Source organism: Arachis ipaensis, chromosome B01 (assembly GCF_000816755.2).
Source record: "Arachis ipaensis cultivar K30076 chromosome B01, Araip1.1, whole genome shotgun sequence".
In the NCBI taxonomy this organism is placed as follows: domain Eukaryota; kingdom Viridiplantae; phylum Streptophyta; class Magnoliopsida; order Fabales; family Fabaceae; genus Arachis; species Arachis ipaensis.
Window position 1 is genome coordinate 136,053,084 of NC_029785.2, and position 16,220 is coordinate 136,069,303.

Below are 16,220 nucleotides of genomic sequence, written 5' to 3' on the forward strand. Positions count from 1 at the left end.
TAAAAATTAGTGATTATTAATTAATTGTGTAAAATATAAATTAAATATAAAATATATATTAAAATTATATGAAATAATATATAAAAAAGTATATATAAATATATAATAATTAATTTGTTGATTAATTTTTAAGGTGAGGAGAATATTTTTATTTTCCTTGAAGAAATTAAATTTACAGTATTAGTTGATATTTTTGTGTGCAGCTACTATTTCCAAAACGACAGAACAAATGAAGGATGAGAAAAGAATAAAATAATAGCATTGAACATCATTAAACATATTTCTTAGTAGCTAACATTAGTTATAAAACAATTTATAACATTAGTAGCTAACATTAGTTATAAAACATATTGTCCAGCTTACATCTATATTTTGTATTATATACACATCTATACATATATAATTATTTTAATATAAAAAAAGTTCGAGCCAACTTTTAAGTTTTTAATAAGTCGAACTTGAATTTGATTTGATGTGATCAAGATCTAGAATACAAGCAAATACAATTTGTAAGGAATTACTTAATTTTAGTGAATATCATTATAACTTTCCAATTACTTATGTTTGAACTTGCATCTACTAATACAAGAAACTCCAAAAAATATTTAGTAACTATGATTCAAAATATACAAAGTACAAACTATTCAAAGCCCTGATAATTGACTCTTAATTCTACTCAAATTGCATAGTAAAATATGCTTCCTCTAAGATGTCCTTATGCCCTTTAGTTCCTTTAACATTTTGTTGGAGAAAGAAAAATGAATAAAAAAAATATTTATAATGGTGAAAACTCAGTACATCATTTAAATGCATCTTCTTCAAGGCCAACTTCCATGGTAATCATTACTATCACAATTACATTAGATGCACGAAGCACAAAAACTCAGACTTCTTATGAACCCACCTGGGGATTTTAATTGCGCCTATAATAAGCATAATGAAAGTAGAAATTCTTACATTTTATAAGAACAAATAGCACTTCATGTATGTTGCTTCTGTGTATATCTGGCATATGGAAAGAGGTCAAAATAAAGGGTGTGAAACTAACTTTTCTTTGAAGGCAATTGGTATGATCCAATATGACAATGTATGAATTGGAGGGGTATAGAACTATAGAAACTCTGATCTGCTGCAGGTTAAAGGGATGGGATTCATGCAGCCTATAAAACCTTGTATCTTCATCAAACTATGCCTCATCCTGATATCAAAATTGCAAGGTTTTATCATTGGCTCATCTTAAGTTTGAAAAACCAAGAGATTGAACAAGAATTTTCTCCTGTATCTGCTAGTTATCAATGATGATTTGAGAATCGACTTGTCAAATCATCTGCCTGTGGTCATCTCGTAGATGATCTGCGGGCACATGCATGGAGGCCTTCATGGCGAAGTACCATGACCTGAGACAGAAATTTTTTTCCTTTTAACCTAATCTGCATGAAGATGGTGCTTCCTCCTCCGGTTAACATACCAGGTGGCATGTTTCTGTAGGCCCAACCCAACAAAGACCTTAATGCTTGTAAGCATAACTGCATAACATAGGTCATTGCTGTAAAAAGCAGAATCCAAAAAAGCCTCCATCGAAGGGGATTGGGAGGAATGTTTACAGCAAAAACTGGAGTCAGCACTCGAATAACCTGAGAACAAGCAATAAAGAAGTAGAGAGACATTAAATTAACAATAAATAGCAAATTAGCATATAGGAAATGCAGCATTTAAAATATCTATAATTACCACAGAGATGCTGGAGCAAGTGGGACAAAAGTAAGATTTTTCTTCACACCCTCAGTTTGCATATTTAAAGTCTACAGATAAGAAAAAGAGTCAAGTGTCAGGCTTGTATTCTTAGGGAAATTTCCATCATAGAGTCAGCTAAAGCAATGTAATTATCAAAAACAGTATAAACCAACTTAAAGTTGCATAATTATATATCATTCTTTATGTAGTAACAGTTGGCTTTCTCAAGTGTCAACTAAATAGCATATTCTTGCTTTTCAACAGGATACACCATGTGCAAATGCCAACTTAAATTATAAAAAATCTCTTCCATATGGTAAAAGTATTCTCGTTCTCTTTTTCTTTTCTTACTTTTTGGTGAAATATGGTAAAAGTGTTCACTTATAAACTGAACTTACTGGAATTAAACTATAAATCAAAGAAACAATAATGAAAGAAATCAAAGGGACACAATCAATTGAGAAGAAAAATGACCAAGTTATTTAGAGAGATTGAACCATATTGCTAGAAAGGAATACAAAAGGCATACAAATCCATATTGGATTCAATATCGCAGTAAAGGAAAACATATTACAAGTTTGCAACAGATAATCACAAAAGGAATTTGAAAATTGAATTATGGAAGGCTGTGGTACTTTCAATGTATTATTGCTCATAAAGCCACTCAAATTCAAGATACCCCGTGAGGGATTTGAAACATATGCAAATTAACCATGCACAGCTAGCTGTTTAATGCCTTTTTAATCAGAATAAACAACCAATAATAGTGCATGGATGATATGCACATAAAATCATATGAAAATACCTGTTTACAGAGGTCTTCAAGGAACTCAGTATGTAATGGGTTTCATGTCATTGAATTTAGCAATGAATGAATGCTTGATGATATCAATTATCATTTCGCATACGTATTCCCATAATTCTCACTCACTAACAATGTACCTCCTAATTGCCCATAATACCTTTATCATATTCATATCATATTTTCTTAAAAGATCAAAACGCATACATAAAATATTTATTAGTGTTTAACCAATGCAACCCATTAAATCCTAACAAAATTAGAATTTAAATCAAAGGGATGCACTAATCATGGACTTCAACATCATATCTAACTTTTATTTTGCTTAAAAAGTGACTTTTATTCATCATATTATAAAAGAGTTTGCATAATTTTCTATTTAGCATAGGAACTAATCATCAATATACCAAATAAGCAGAAATCAAAGGAAAATAAACTCTAGTAGGCACAATAACTTACCAAAGTAAACCAAATTGTATACATTGTCCCTGCTGTATCGCTTAAACACATTATTTTTTATCTAAGTAAAATTATTTGACACCAGCAAAGCGAACAATGCATTGTTGTGAGCAACTATACATGTTGATAGAGTGATTGCCTGAGCTAATAAGATAAAAGAATGAACAAGTAAGACTAGTCAAGGAACCAACCTCTGTTTCTTACTCTTGCTTACAAAGAATAACATAGTCAACAAAACATATATGATTTTTCCCTTTTCTTTGGTGTTTTTTTTGGGGGGAGGGGGCGGGGGCAAACCTAAGAATCTGAGAAAACGAAAGTAATTCCAAGGAGGAAGGATACTTGAAGCAGCAATAGCTAAAGATTCATCGGCAACTTGCAAGTCCTTTAAAAAAATCAATGAGATCAAAGCATTTACGTCATCTGAATTGAAATCTATAAAAGAATTTGTACCCAAAAAATACAAAGGAATTATGCTTATAGTCTATCCTTCCATGTACCGATCTTGATAATAATAATATTGGGTGAGAGGGAAGGATACCGTGAGGAAGGCGGCGCTGCTTGTGACGATGGCGGCGGCGATGCTTTCGAGCACGGAGATGGCACGACAGACGGAGGGAATGGGGCACCCAATGAGACGGTTATGCTCGGGTGGCGACAACGGTGCCGGAACAGGGGAGGCCAATGACACGGTTATGCTCGGGTGACGACGACAGTGCCGAAACGGGAGAGGAGATACAGAAGATTAGGGTTCATTGTCTGGGAGCAGATTTGGTGAAGAATCAAAGATTGAATTTTTATATTTTAGTAAATTATATAATTACCCACTTTGGACTATAATTTAATTATCAATAGTTTAACCATAGTTAATATAGTAACCAATTAAAGAATGACATGTCACAGAGGATAATATACATATTATTATAGAAAAAGTAGAGTAGAATTTATCTTAATATAATTATCTTCTCTCTTCCTCTTTTGATTTGATTCAATTCTTTTTTTATTTACTTTTATTTTTTCTATTCAATATTCTTTCTAATATAATAGGTTTTTTATTCACCATCATTTTTAACTTTTATGGTAGTTTACCCGACATAATTAAAAAATAATTTGGTACAATTTTAGAATATTATGATAATTTATTGGCTTATGTAAAAAGTATTCATGTCACGTATCTTGAATTATTGCTTCCATATTTTATCAGTGCATTAAAAATCTAAATTCAAAGAGAGGTTTTATGTAAAAATTCAAAATTTACGATAAAAGCTTGGTTTAGAGCAAGAATGTGTGAAATAAAATTTAAAGATGAGGATCAACCAAATCCAAAATTTCAAGTAGAAATCTATCAAATTCAGATACAAAATCACAACAAATTCAAAAATTCAGAAATATAAATTTAGATCTACGATTGGAGGATCCAAATCTGGGACTAGCCTACATGAAGGAGCAAATCAGCTGGGGCAGACGATGACATTCACAGCGGCAGAACACCTGCGAGCAAGAGTTGCGCGAGAAGCACGACCAGCAATGACATCGAGGATGGCGTTGTTGCAAAGGGGAAGATGGAGACAAAGTCTCATAAGACGACTGGCATGGCGACAGCCAACGAAGCTGAGCAAAAGTAACAGCGCCGAGGACGAAATTATTAAAATGTTTTGCACCGAATTAATTTTTTTTGTTATTAAAATTAAAAAAAATGAGTGCTAGAGCCAGCAATTTTTATGATTTGTAGCCATCAAATAGTTATCAATGATGATTTTAATGGTGTGAGATTTCACCCAATGATTTATTTTTCTTTGCTGGTTATATGCTAGCCAGAATTTGAAAAAGTTGCTGGCTTCTAGACTTTTTCATTAAAAAATGTGAGTTGTTAATCAATTCTAGATTTAATTTTAAATTCGAATAAGAAAATAAAATATTGTTTAAAATTTTATTTTACTAATCAGACTTAACTTTAAAATAAAAAATTATTTTGTAAATTGTATTGTTAGATAATGTGATCATTTACTTTTTTTAATGGTAATTATTACAGGATAAAATAGTGTACAAAATTGATAAAATTGTATTTACTAATTTAGGGGATAATAATTTATTTTTCAGTAGAATAAATTATATATTAAATAACAAAAATGATTATGATTTTTCTTCACACAAACTAATATTCAACGATGGTATTTCAATAATGTTATCGAGAAATATTAATCAATATAATAGTTTTTATAAGGCGTAAGTCTATAAGTTTTGAAATTTAGTAATCATGTCATAAAATGTGAAATTGTAATAAGTAACAACATTAATAATCATATTGTTTTGATTTCAAGAATGAATATGATATCAACAAATAAAACTGTTTCACATAAATTTTAATAAAGATAAATCTCTACAAGTATTGCTATTAATGAGAAATTATTCTACTTTAAAGACAAATACTATTTTCACAGTATTCTAACTCTATAGGTCGATGACTAATCCACTACAGATTGAAACTATATTTATTAATGGTCTACTGCTAGCTAGTCAATGAATTGTTACATACACAATGTGAAATTCGAACTCCTAATACCTACTTAAACAGATAAGTGAGATAATTACTATTCAACCAATCCAAATGAGTTAAGATAACTAATAATTATTTTTAATATTTTTAACATTAAAAATAGTTAACCTTTGCTTTTAATTATAACTTTATAAATTATTTTATAGTAATAATTGTTATATATATTTTTGTTTAATTTTTTAATAAAAACTTCATATATTTTTATATTAATTATTCCATGCATTTAATGAATTTAAAATTTAATATATAAGAATAATTTAAAAAAAATTATATTAACTTAAAAATAATTAGTTTTTTAATTAAATTCACAATAATAAATAAGAATCTAAATATAGGTAAGATAAATACTCATATGCAATTGTTTTTATATGAAGTTGATAATTAAAAATCGTTAGATAATAATTTAGTCAAATTTATTAAATTATCTAACCATTTTTAAATATCAACTTTCACATGAAAACAAAAGTTTCTACGTAGATAATGTTTTAATTGAAATCATAATAATAAATAGAGCTCCCATGAAAAGGTTCTTTCTATTCATAGACTATAGTACATTAATAATCTGGTCTTTTATAGCGTTGGAAATTTCAGCTCAAACAACTTGTATGAGCTTCATTCTTGTCAAGCAATCATTACAAATATAACTTATACCATCCCGTTAAGCATACACTTTTTATAATAAATATCATTTTAATATTAGTATTCTTTTAATGACTAAACATGAATTTTTTTTATCTTATTAATTAAAAATAATGTAAGTATATATTTAATTAATAACAAATATATTTTTATACTTTTCCTTCTCCTTTTTGGTATGGCACCACGACTTTATGATTACAGAGACACAAACATGAAAAATCAGATAGTTTTTGCTTTTTGGAAGCTTTATGTTACAGACTCGAGATAAAAGAAGAATACCCAAAAACGGATTGTTCGGTGTCTTTTGTAATAGTGGGCCACCGTGGCTAGTGACAAAGGAAAACAAAATAGATTGGGCCTCCAATATGCACAAGTAGTTTGGGCCGTGTCATAAAACTTTCTAATTGGGACTAAATTTCAAGGCCAGATGCAAGCCTTGCTCTGAGGTGTTTTCGTAAAATCTTACCTGACGGTGCCTTTGGGATTGAATCCACAAAGAAAACTTTGTTGATTCTCTTGTAAAATACAACCTGTCACAAAAAATAAAATAAAAAATCAACCAAATAAAGTGCTCAAGGGTAATTTGTGTATTTCATTCCTCAATTACCTGCTTTGAGATATATAGCTTGATTTCATCCTCCGATATCTTAGACGCGTTTGATCTTACAACAAATGCAACAGGAACCTCTCCTGCTGCCTCATCTTTCATGCTGAAACCAATTAATGTAACGTTCCGGTTGTTACAATAATTATGAAAACAAATAAGGGAAAGTCTATGAGCCAGCAACTTTTGTGTTTTGTGGCCAGCACTTAACCATAAAAAAAAAAAAGTGAATGATCTCCTACTATTGGATGTAATCTCACACCATTAAAAATATTATCGATGACTAATTGATGGTTACAAAACACAAAAGTTACTCACTCTAACACTCCAAATAATATGGGGAATCTATCTATATATCTATGTACATACATAGAACTTACGCTATAACAGCTGCATCGGAAAGGTTAGGGTGAGAAATCAACATAGCTTCGAGCTCAGCGGGAGCCACTTGAAATCCTTTGTATTTGATCAACTCCTTTAAGCGGTCAACGATGAATAGCTCATCGTTGTCGTCGATATATCCTATATCACCCGTGTGCAACCATCCCTCTTTGTCTATGGTATCTTCTGTCGCCTTAGGGTCGTTTAAGTAACCTACCCATCCATAACATTATGTCACAACTATATTTAAGTTTCACCTATCTATATATATACAGTCTTGTTGACTTTCTAATAAGAATATTGATGTGTTATTTGAACTCTTTCCAACTTATTCTGTTTATGATCAGTTTCACACTCAAGAAGATAGGTCACAAGAAATACATGAACAGAATAAGTTTCTATTGAATATGTATGTGATTGGGCATAAAAATGACATTTTTCCTCCTACGAGACGACATTGTACCTTTCATAATCTGGTTGCCTCTGATGCAAATCTCACCGGCATGATTTCTGGGGAGGGAAGCAGCAGTGAGAGGATCTACAATCTTCATCTCTGCGTTTCTTACGACGGTCCCGCACGCACCTGATGATATCACCTCAAAAGGTTCCTTTGCAAACGCTAAGCACATCGAAAGCACCGGACCTGCTTCCGTCATCCCATAACCCTGCATGCACACACGCTCTAATAATCTTATCATGCTTATTGTGTTGAGCGAGGGTAATTTCGTAACATTGCTCGCTCATCAAGGACACACCGGATTTACCGATCCTAAGACCTAAAGGCTGTTCATACATTTAATTTTTGTGTCTGTGTAGTTACTTTTTGTTGCCTTTGCTTACTCATCTGTCCCAATGACTATAGCAATCACATTACGTTTCTTTATCAAAAGTCTTTCAACACTCATAATTTAGAAAACTTTTGGCACCTAGTTTTCTTTTTCTCTCTTTCTCTTCCCCTTTCTCTTTTCGTAGCGCATTATTAATTAAATAAAAATTGATTCTCTATTCATTGTATATAACCTTCTATACACTTAGCAATGCTAATCACCTTTGATGTAGATCGATCTTGTATCTCACAACATTTATCATTGATTAACAGTTGACGATGTAAGTTTGAGGTTAACTTTGAGATAGAGATTAGTTTAAAATAAAAAAAAATATATAAAACATTTTTGAGAAAAAATTTTTTAGAAAATGTGATTGTGTCAATGATAGTGCTAACAGTTTTGGTCCCATTTGACAATATCACATTGATTGGAGCAATATTTTAAAAGCTTGCAAAATTTTTTAAGTCAAAAGTCACATGATCTGTTATATAAGAGTCAATGGCCCATAGTGCAGATTTTAGAGTGATAATTCTCATAATTCTCGCATTAAAATGTAATGCAATGGTTTTACCTGGAATGGAAGTCTGAATGAAATTAGTTAAAATTTGATTTGTATTATGAGGTTGTTGCTGCACACTTTTGTCTTTAATCAATTCTAACAAGACAAATCTTTGCTCTAGAGTAAACCCAGATCTTGATATTTCAGTGTTCTCTTTGAGACAATTGAGTTAGAATTGTTTGTCACTGAGTATATCATGCCCCTCAGTGATCACATGATTGATGGTGGTGTTATGTTGCCGTTGATAGAAATGGGAGGAGTACCCATGCTTCTTATAGCATACCTTTTCTGTATGGCCTTGCTTGTTACCATGAGAACATGGCAATGTAGCTCCACAATCTCTACAATAGGAAGATCTGTTTATCATATTCGCCATTTTGAGAAATCAATGAATCACAGAGTAATAAGGATAGATCTTCTTCCTTCTAACTCGTTGATCGGAACAGCTATGTTCACCAAGAAAGAATCTTGCGAAATAACCTCTTATCAAACTCTATTGGATAAGTTTGAAGGAAGAAATAAGAATGGGAAAAGAAAATGTCGAAAGAAAAATTAGGGATAGAAAGAAAATGGTAAAATTAGATCGGATCTTAATTCACAACTTTTTTTTATTTGATTCATAGCTTGATTGCTTTCCACGCTCACCGCACCATGAAGAAAATCTCATACCCTAAGCTGTTCAAGCTGTGATGTTGATGGTTTGATGAACCAAAAGGGATTAAGAGATGGAGAAAAATAAGTTCTTCTCATTGTTTAAGAAAATGAAAAATTTTCTTAAAAAATATTTATTGAGTTATTACACCTTATATACTATGTACTCTCACTAAAAAGTAATTACAATGATAAGCCTATTATTGATAAAAAAAAAAATCTAAATAACACAGTTCCTTTTCTAGCTAAAAGCGTGCTATTTTAAGTAAAATAAAGGTTTTAATTTGCTATTTCCTGAAAATCTAATTTTTATTTGGCCAATTCTATAATTTATTAATTGTTGCTTAATTTTTGTTTAACTTATTTTTTTGATAAATTTTAAATTTTTTAAAAATAATTTATTTTTATATCTTTTAAATTAAATATTAATTTTTAATTTTTTTTTAATAGATAGACACTTTTTTTAGGCACTGTAACATTCAGTTTTTTATTTTATATCTGGGATGTAAAATAATTGAGGATAGAGAAAGGTCTACATCATAATTCATAATAACATCATGCAATAATTTCTGGTAGGGCAAAGAAATGGTTAGGGAAGGTGTCATATCAAATTATTTTCGGATAAAATTAAAAAGAATATATAAAAAATAGTTAAAAATGCAGTTAACTTTAAATAAAATTGATAACCGAGAGTTGTTAAATGATAATTTAATTAAACATAACAAATTATTTAATGATTATAATCTATCATCTACGATGAAAACTCAAGTGAAGTCGACTTTACTTGAAGTTGATACGTAAGAGCCGTTGGATGAAAATTTAGTCAAATCAATCAAATCATTTAACGGCCCTCAAGTATCAACTTCACGTAAAGTTTACTTAACCTGAGTTTCCACCATCATCTGCACATAAAGATAGAGTTAAAATTTTTAAATTTTTAATTTTTTTTTTTATTGACAGTACCTGACCAAAGGTGGCATTAGGAAGCATGTCCCTGAAAGCATCGTGAAGGTCCTTACCCAATGGGGCCGCACCGGACATCACCATCCGAATGGACGATAAGTCGTAGCGTGTCACCTCCCCGCTCTTTACTATCGCCAGAACGATCGGAGGCACTAATGGCGCAACGCTCACCCTGTGCTTCTCAACCACTTGAAGCAGCCCCACCACCTCAAACTTGTGCATTATTACGATTGCAGCCCCTACTCGAAGCCCGCACAGCAGAACCGAATTCAGCGAGTAAATGTGGAACAGCGGAAGCACGCAAACCACCACATCGTCGCGCTTAATGTACAAATTGGGGTTCTCTCCGTCCACCTGCTGCGCCACGCTCGTCACTAACCCTTTGTGTGTTAGCATCACCCCTTTTGGGAGCCCCGTCGTGCCGGACGAATACGGTAGCGCAACTACATCATCCGGGCAGATTTTGACGGCAGGGATGTCGCCCTCATCCGCCTCCGTTAGCTCCGAGAAGTCAAGGCACCCCTGCGGCGGCGCGTCGATGCACACGACCTTGATGTGTTTGTCCCTGGCCAGATCCTTTACCTTGTCGACGAAGGACGACTGAGTTATTATGAGCTTAGCAGCGGAGGCGGTGGCCTGCTTGGCGACCTCGGCGGGGGTGTAGAACGGGTTGGCGGTGGTGACGATGGCGCCACGGTAGGAGGCGCCAAGGAAGGCGAAGACAAACTGGTGGCAGTTCTGGAGGAGGAGGAGGATGACGTCGCCTTGACGAACACCTAGGTTGTTGAGTCCGGCGGCGACTTTTCTGGCGGTTAGTTCGACGGCGGCGTAGGTGAAAGTATCGCCGGTGGTGGCGTTGATGAGGCAAGGACGGTCCTTGAAGTGGGAGAGATTCTGAAAGCAGTAAGTGTGGAGAGGGAGGTGGGTTGGGATGTAAATGTCGGGCAACTTGGAACGGAAAATAAAGTGATGGTCACCACCGTGATGATGATCAAGGTTTCTTGTTGGTTCCATCTTTTTTCTTTCTGGTGTGAAGGAAGCTAAGAGTGGGTTTTGTTCGTTGCAAGTGTTATTTATATGATAATTAATTAAGGTGTGGCTTTAATAACTTTAAGTCTTTAATTGTTTCTGTTTACTATACTGAGCATGAGCAGTTTCTTGCGTGATCAGAGATTTCTCCTAAGTTTGTTGTGAATTTGGTTCAGTTTGATATGAAAAGTAGGTGATCGAGGATTATATAGCAAATAAACTGGGATAGAGGGAAACTACTACTCAAGGGTAACATGTGTCCAACCCATTAATAGAGCATAGGTATGCATGATACTTATCCTGAGTTCTTTGTTTTTTCTTTTATTCTTCCAAATCAATAATTAGATTTGGACTCTTACGAACGAAATAATTAATGTGAACAACAGTAGGATGATGTTAACAAAAATGATAAGACATTATTTATTATTCACGAAGCTTAAATATTATTTTGAAAACAAGTTTTTTGAGATATATAATCCAATGAAGGCTTGTGTACCATATATATATATAAGGAATTTTTACGTTACTTTTGAAATATTGCACGAAAAGGTAGATAAGAATTCTCATCAGATTCTTGTCCTGACATAAGTTCTAGCCAAGTTTTTTCTCAACTAATGACCAATGAAGACAGATAAAGAGATAGGATAAACATGCTACAAATGTTGCAAATTCTTGCTGATGTACTAAAAAGTATCATTTATAATAAAGAGGTAATTATAGTTAGGTGCATTTACTTATAGTTTGTGACATAAATGTTAGAAAAATCTTTTTTATCATGTTTTAAGCTTTATAATATTAAAATCTTTCTATGATATAAGTATATTCTTCTGCTTAAGTTGAAAGATAAACAGTTGCCATAAAACCATGAATCTAATTTCTGATAATTACTTTAATTACTTTCTCTTGTACAAAATATTAAGAATAATGTTATCACACATGAGGTCATGAATGAAGGAGCAATTTCTTTAATTTTTTCAAAGATGCATTTCCATTAATTGCTAAATTATTGAACCGTTTCTGTCCAACTTTATTTCTTTATATTATTTTTAGAGATGAGCTTTTCAAACACTGTCTAATAGTATTTGATAAGAAGGTTCTTCTATTTGGGTCTAATAAAAAAAAGTTAATTAAAAAGATAAAAAATATGTTAAAAAGATCTATTAGATAGAAGCTCAAGTGGAACCACTTACAAACAAATTGTGGAAATTCTGTAGAACTACAGTTATGCAATAATGTTATCTCTCTATTCATGATATTTTATCTATTATTAAATATAATATAAATTTTATTTAAATTAAATTCATATTCCATCAAATAATAAATAAAATTTGAAACTTGGTTGTTGCTTAAGGAGTCCGACTCATTTTGGTATGAAGATAAGTGATTCAGGTTGATGATTATGTTTCTTAGTTCTGGAATATAGTTGGTGCTTAATTACATAAATTACTAACCTTCAAATTTAATTTTCTTATCTATATTAGTGGATTATATGTTGGGAGGGACAACTGAAGCAGATAGATCAAGACATTCTAATCCATATGAAGACCCTGTGGTGCCTTTTGATGCTGAGACTGACCAAAATAATAACTAATTGATTTGTTTTAAAATGTTAATTAAATCCTTTATGTCAAATTTTTTGCTTTTTGCATAGGTAATTGTAAAGCTGTCAATATTTTGACGAAATTAGATGCCAACTATAATGTATAGTGGTGTTGCTTATAAGCCTTTTATTCATACATGATGTTTGCTCGTGTATTATCAACCTTAGAATATGACATAATATTCTTCTCAAATTTAAAATTTATTGTTTAGTTTCATAAACATCGAACTTTGGGTTGTAGTTAATTATGTTCAGATTATATGACAAATCATTATTTATTTCTTATTTATTTTTGTGGTCTTGATCAAAAGTTGGTCCTCTTTGCTAAAGGTAGGAGTAGCTTGTATTCAAAGATTAGATTAAGTGCGTCAGAACGAATTAAATCTTACCTGATTTTAAGTAGTTATGAAATTAATGACATATCCAATCAAGTTTTAAACAAAAAGACACATCCATCACAGACACAGCCAAAGAAGTTTGAAACACAAGAGACATCTATTAAGGACACATCTAACAATTAAAGACACATCCAAACATTAGTCGGTTAAAACAAAACAAGTGTTTAACAAATGTAAAAAGACATATCAATGTCTTAACAGAGAAGGCAACTTTACACTTAAATTTTTTTTTACGAGAGATAACCAAAGAAAGTTCACTAGTCTTGAAAAGCAACATCGATGTTCTAAACAGAAGACACATTCAAATAAGTTTTAAATAGAAGACACATCCATTAAAAACACTTCCAACAAAAGACACATTCATTAAAGACACATCCAAACAAATTTTAAATAGAAGACACATCCAAGTATTAACCGGATAAAACAAAACAAGTGTTTAACAAAAGTAAAAAGATATCATCTGGAGAAGCATCTTTAACATATCAAAAAAATTAAATATCTCTGCCGTCTTCATTTCTAACAACTTCTCCTTGTATGCTAATTAATCAAACAAAGCATCTTAAGAAACTATAATAGAATAATTTAACAAAAAATAATGGATCTACTAAGCTAGTACAATTTCTGCCTAAATGAATTTAAAGGACACAAAGAAATGTTATGACATTCTACTCCTTGTTCCTAAAGAACATACAAGTTGGCTTTCAACAAGTTTTTTGAGCATCTCATTATTTGTAAGAACAGGTGAGGCAAGGATCTTATCAAAGAATTTTCTATACTGCACAAGCTTTTGTTTCTTTTCATTCCATCTATGCATCTCCCGAAAAATTAGAACAAGCCTTCTCTTAGGAATTCATGTCAAGCACCATGTGATCAATCATTTATAAGCTTTGCTCCTAAATCAACAATAGAATAAATTCTTCATAGTTATAAACAAAGACTAGCCATTTATGACTAATTCAACATCTCATCATAAGCATATAGAGCGTATAAGCATACTCTGCAAGTGGATCAATTAGGTAGATATTAGCAATAAAGCTTCCCAAAACAAATAACTTGAACCTTAACTTAAATTGACACATCTCAATAGTCTAAACTAAGCTGCTAGATATTTATCATGATTCATGATGGTCATTACTTCTCCTTGAATGGTGTTGTCATTCCATTTGAATAATACCCAAAAATCTACCAAAGAACTTACCCGGGGCAATGTATTCATATGATCCAGGAACTCTGGACATGGCACTGGCACCAGCACCAGCATCTCTGTCACCTGCCTCACGCTGCAAGGTCTTAGCAAGCCCAAAATTCGCTGCATGAGGCCTAAACTCATGATCAAGCAATATGTTATTGCTCTTCACATCCCTGAACTATAGCAGGCACACAATCATAGGGAATTAGTGTTTAGTAATGATAGATTTTTGGTAAATCCAATTCTATGTTGTTTCCATTGTAGCATATAACTAAAAAGCCAATAAACTCATCATAGCATATAGCTAAAAATAGCAAAGTTACACTAAAGATACATATAACCAAGTAACAAACACATAGTAGTAAATGGAAATTAAATGAAATTACATGACATGAAAGTTCAGAATCAAAATTTGACCTTAAAATCAATATACATATCATTATATTCCCATTAAAATAAGCATGAACTAAAGGAGCTCAATGAACTGCAATTCAAAAAAAAAGTTACAAGGAAATTGTATGAAACTATTTCAGAAGAAACATCCAACTAAAATCAATGAAAAATCCATGAATCCAACAAAAATCAGGAGCATCACATAAGAAATATGAATACCAAAATTGAAACAGCTACTGTTACTTAAAACCCTAACAATATACTAACCAATTGGAGAACACTGGGATGATTGCAGAGAGTGGCGTGCGACGGTCGGCGGCTAAACGCAGCAGGGCGGCGTGGACACATACGTGATTGCTGTTGCAGCTTGGAGAAGGCAATGCGTCATCGACGCCTTCAGACGAGAAGGGCTTCCGCGGCAACATCAACCTCTGTGAGAACCAGCATTGGTGGCGTCGACCTCCATGAGTAGCAGCAGCGGTGGGGTTGTGTTGTGGTGTTGAAGACGACGGCGTCCTTGCGGGTGAACAGAGCAACTTGGGCTGCGCAGGTGGCAGGCGGAGGCGGCGCCGAGAAGACCTGTCGACAGGGCTGATGGGTATGCGGCGCTGAAAAATGATATAGGAGTTGGGGAAGTGTGTCCACGGTAACAACAAAAGGGTAAACTAGGATTAGTGTGGTAAACTAGTGAAATTGGGATTAATTTAGATTAATTGGGGATGTGGCTTTTGAAATTAAGTGGGTTTAGAGTTCAGTCCAATTAAAATTGACAGATATTGACAGAAATACTGTTGGTAACGTAACGGAATTGTTAATTAATTAAGAGCATAGTGTGGAGCGGCCAGCGAGGCACTTGGATAGTATAATTGACATGATGTATGCCCTTCCAAGTTAATGCAATCTTTATTTTTAGACAATTTAGATAAAAAAAAAATTGATATTGGCACAAAAAATTCCTCTTTGATTTTTATGGGCCATTCTATTTATTTTCCTTTCCTGTACAAAATGAATTAGTGTAGGCTAGTCAAAGTTGACCAACTTCTACAACAAAAAAAGAAAAACCCATGATGGAAAGAAAAGACTAGAAGCAAAATGTGCAAACTGCAAAGTATGTGTTGGGATCTAAGGGTCGAAGATAAAACAAAAAGATTAAAGGGGCAGTCTCTATATTCCTTACACACATACTACTATTACTAACATGGGTTCTATATTTTTCATTGAGGATTCAAACTTGGGTGAAGCTCCCAGCACGACAGGTGATGCTGCCATTGATCCAAGGTCTGGACTGCGCCATGAGATAGCTTGAGTTAGTTACATCTCTGTGTTAGGACTTAGGAGCTTAGAATAGGAAACCGGGTTCTGGGTCAGGGTGGGTTGGGTGTTCGGGTTGAATTCATGGGCTAGCCCAAGAGTAAAAAAAAAATCTACCACCTTA

General features: G+C 32.9%; 3 protein-coding genes and 1 long non-coding RNA gene across 10 annotated transcripts in view; 1 reads left to right on the forward strand and 3 right to left on the reverse strand.

Annotated features, from left to right (window-relative positions):
* LOC107642299 lies at positions 799 to 3,914 on the reverse strand. Of its 2 annotated transcripts, none has more exons than XR_001620659.2 (4): positions 3,537 to 3,914; positions 2,996 to 3,430; positions 1,732 to 1,802; positions 799 to 1,634 (listed from the first exon to the last, which is right to left on the reverse strand). It is a non-coding gene; the product is annotated as an uncharacterized LOC107642299 (long non-coding RNA). The 2 variants fall into 2 exon arrangements; XR_001620658.2 differs by having other exon boundaries at positions 2,996 to 3,380; positions 3,537 to 3,912.
* LOC107642252 (4-coumarate--CoA ligase 2) lies at positions 6,323 to 11,497 on the reverse strand. Of its 2 annotated transcripts, XM_016345545.2 has the most exons (5): positions 10,177 to 11,496; positions 7,640 to 7,841; positions 7,176 to 7,389; positions 6,799 to 6,901; positions 6,323 to 6,721 (listed from the first exon to the last, which is right to left on the reverse strand). In XM_016345545.2, exons 1-5 carry the CDS (start codon positions 11,188 to 11,190, stop codon positions 6,602 to 6,604), a joined length of 1,653 nt encoding a protein of 550 aa, XP_016201031.1. In that variant the 5' UTR covers positions 11,191 to 11,496; the 3' UTR covers positions 6,323 to 6,601. The 2 variants fall into 2 exon arrangements, with proteins under 2 accessions (XP_016201031.1, XP_016201033.1); XM_016345547.2 differs by lacking the exon at positions 6,323 to 6,721 and having other exon boundaries at positions 6,812 to 6,901; positions 7,165 to 7,389; positions 10,177 to 11,497.
* Positions 7,991 to 16,220, forward strand: part of LOC107642342 (protein YIPF6 homolog) — a 23,520-nt gene continuing 15,290 nt past the window's right edge. The window contains exon 1 of the mRNA XM_021106767.1: positions 7,991 to 7,995. The gene's annotated coding sequence lies outside the window, so the exon portion shown is untranslated. The remainder of the gene's footprint in view (positions 7,996 to 16,220) is intronic.
* On the reverse strand, positions 13,666 to 16,214 carry LOC107642268 (LRR receptor-like serine/threonine-protein kinase HSL2). Of its 5 annotated transcripts, none has more exons than XM_016345574.2 (3): positions 15,053 to 16,214; positions 14,402 to 14,565; positions 13,666 to 14,096 (listed from the first exon to the last, which is right to left on the reverse strand). In XM_016345574.2, exons 1-3 carry the CDS (start codon positions 15,208 to 15,210, stop codon positions 14,074 to 14,076), a joined length of 345 nt encoding a protein of 114 aa, XP_016201060.1. In that variant the 5' UTR covers positions 15,211 to 16,214; the 3' UTR covers positions 13,666 to 14,073. The 5 variants fall into 5 exon arrangements, with proteins under 5 accessions (XP_016201060.1, XP_020962438.1, XP_016201084.1 ...); XM_021106779.1 differs by having other exon boundaries at positions 13,666 to 14,200; XM_016345598.2 differs by having other exon boundaries at positions 14,402 to 14,570.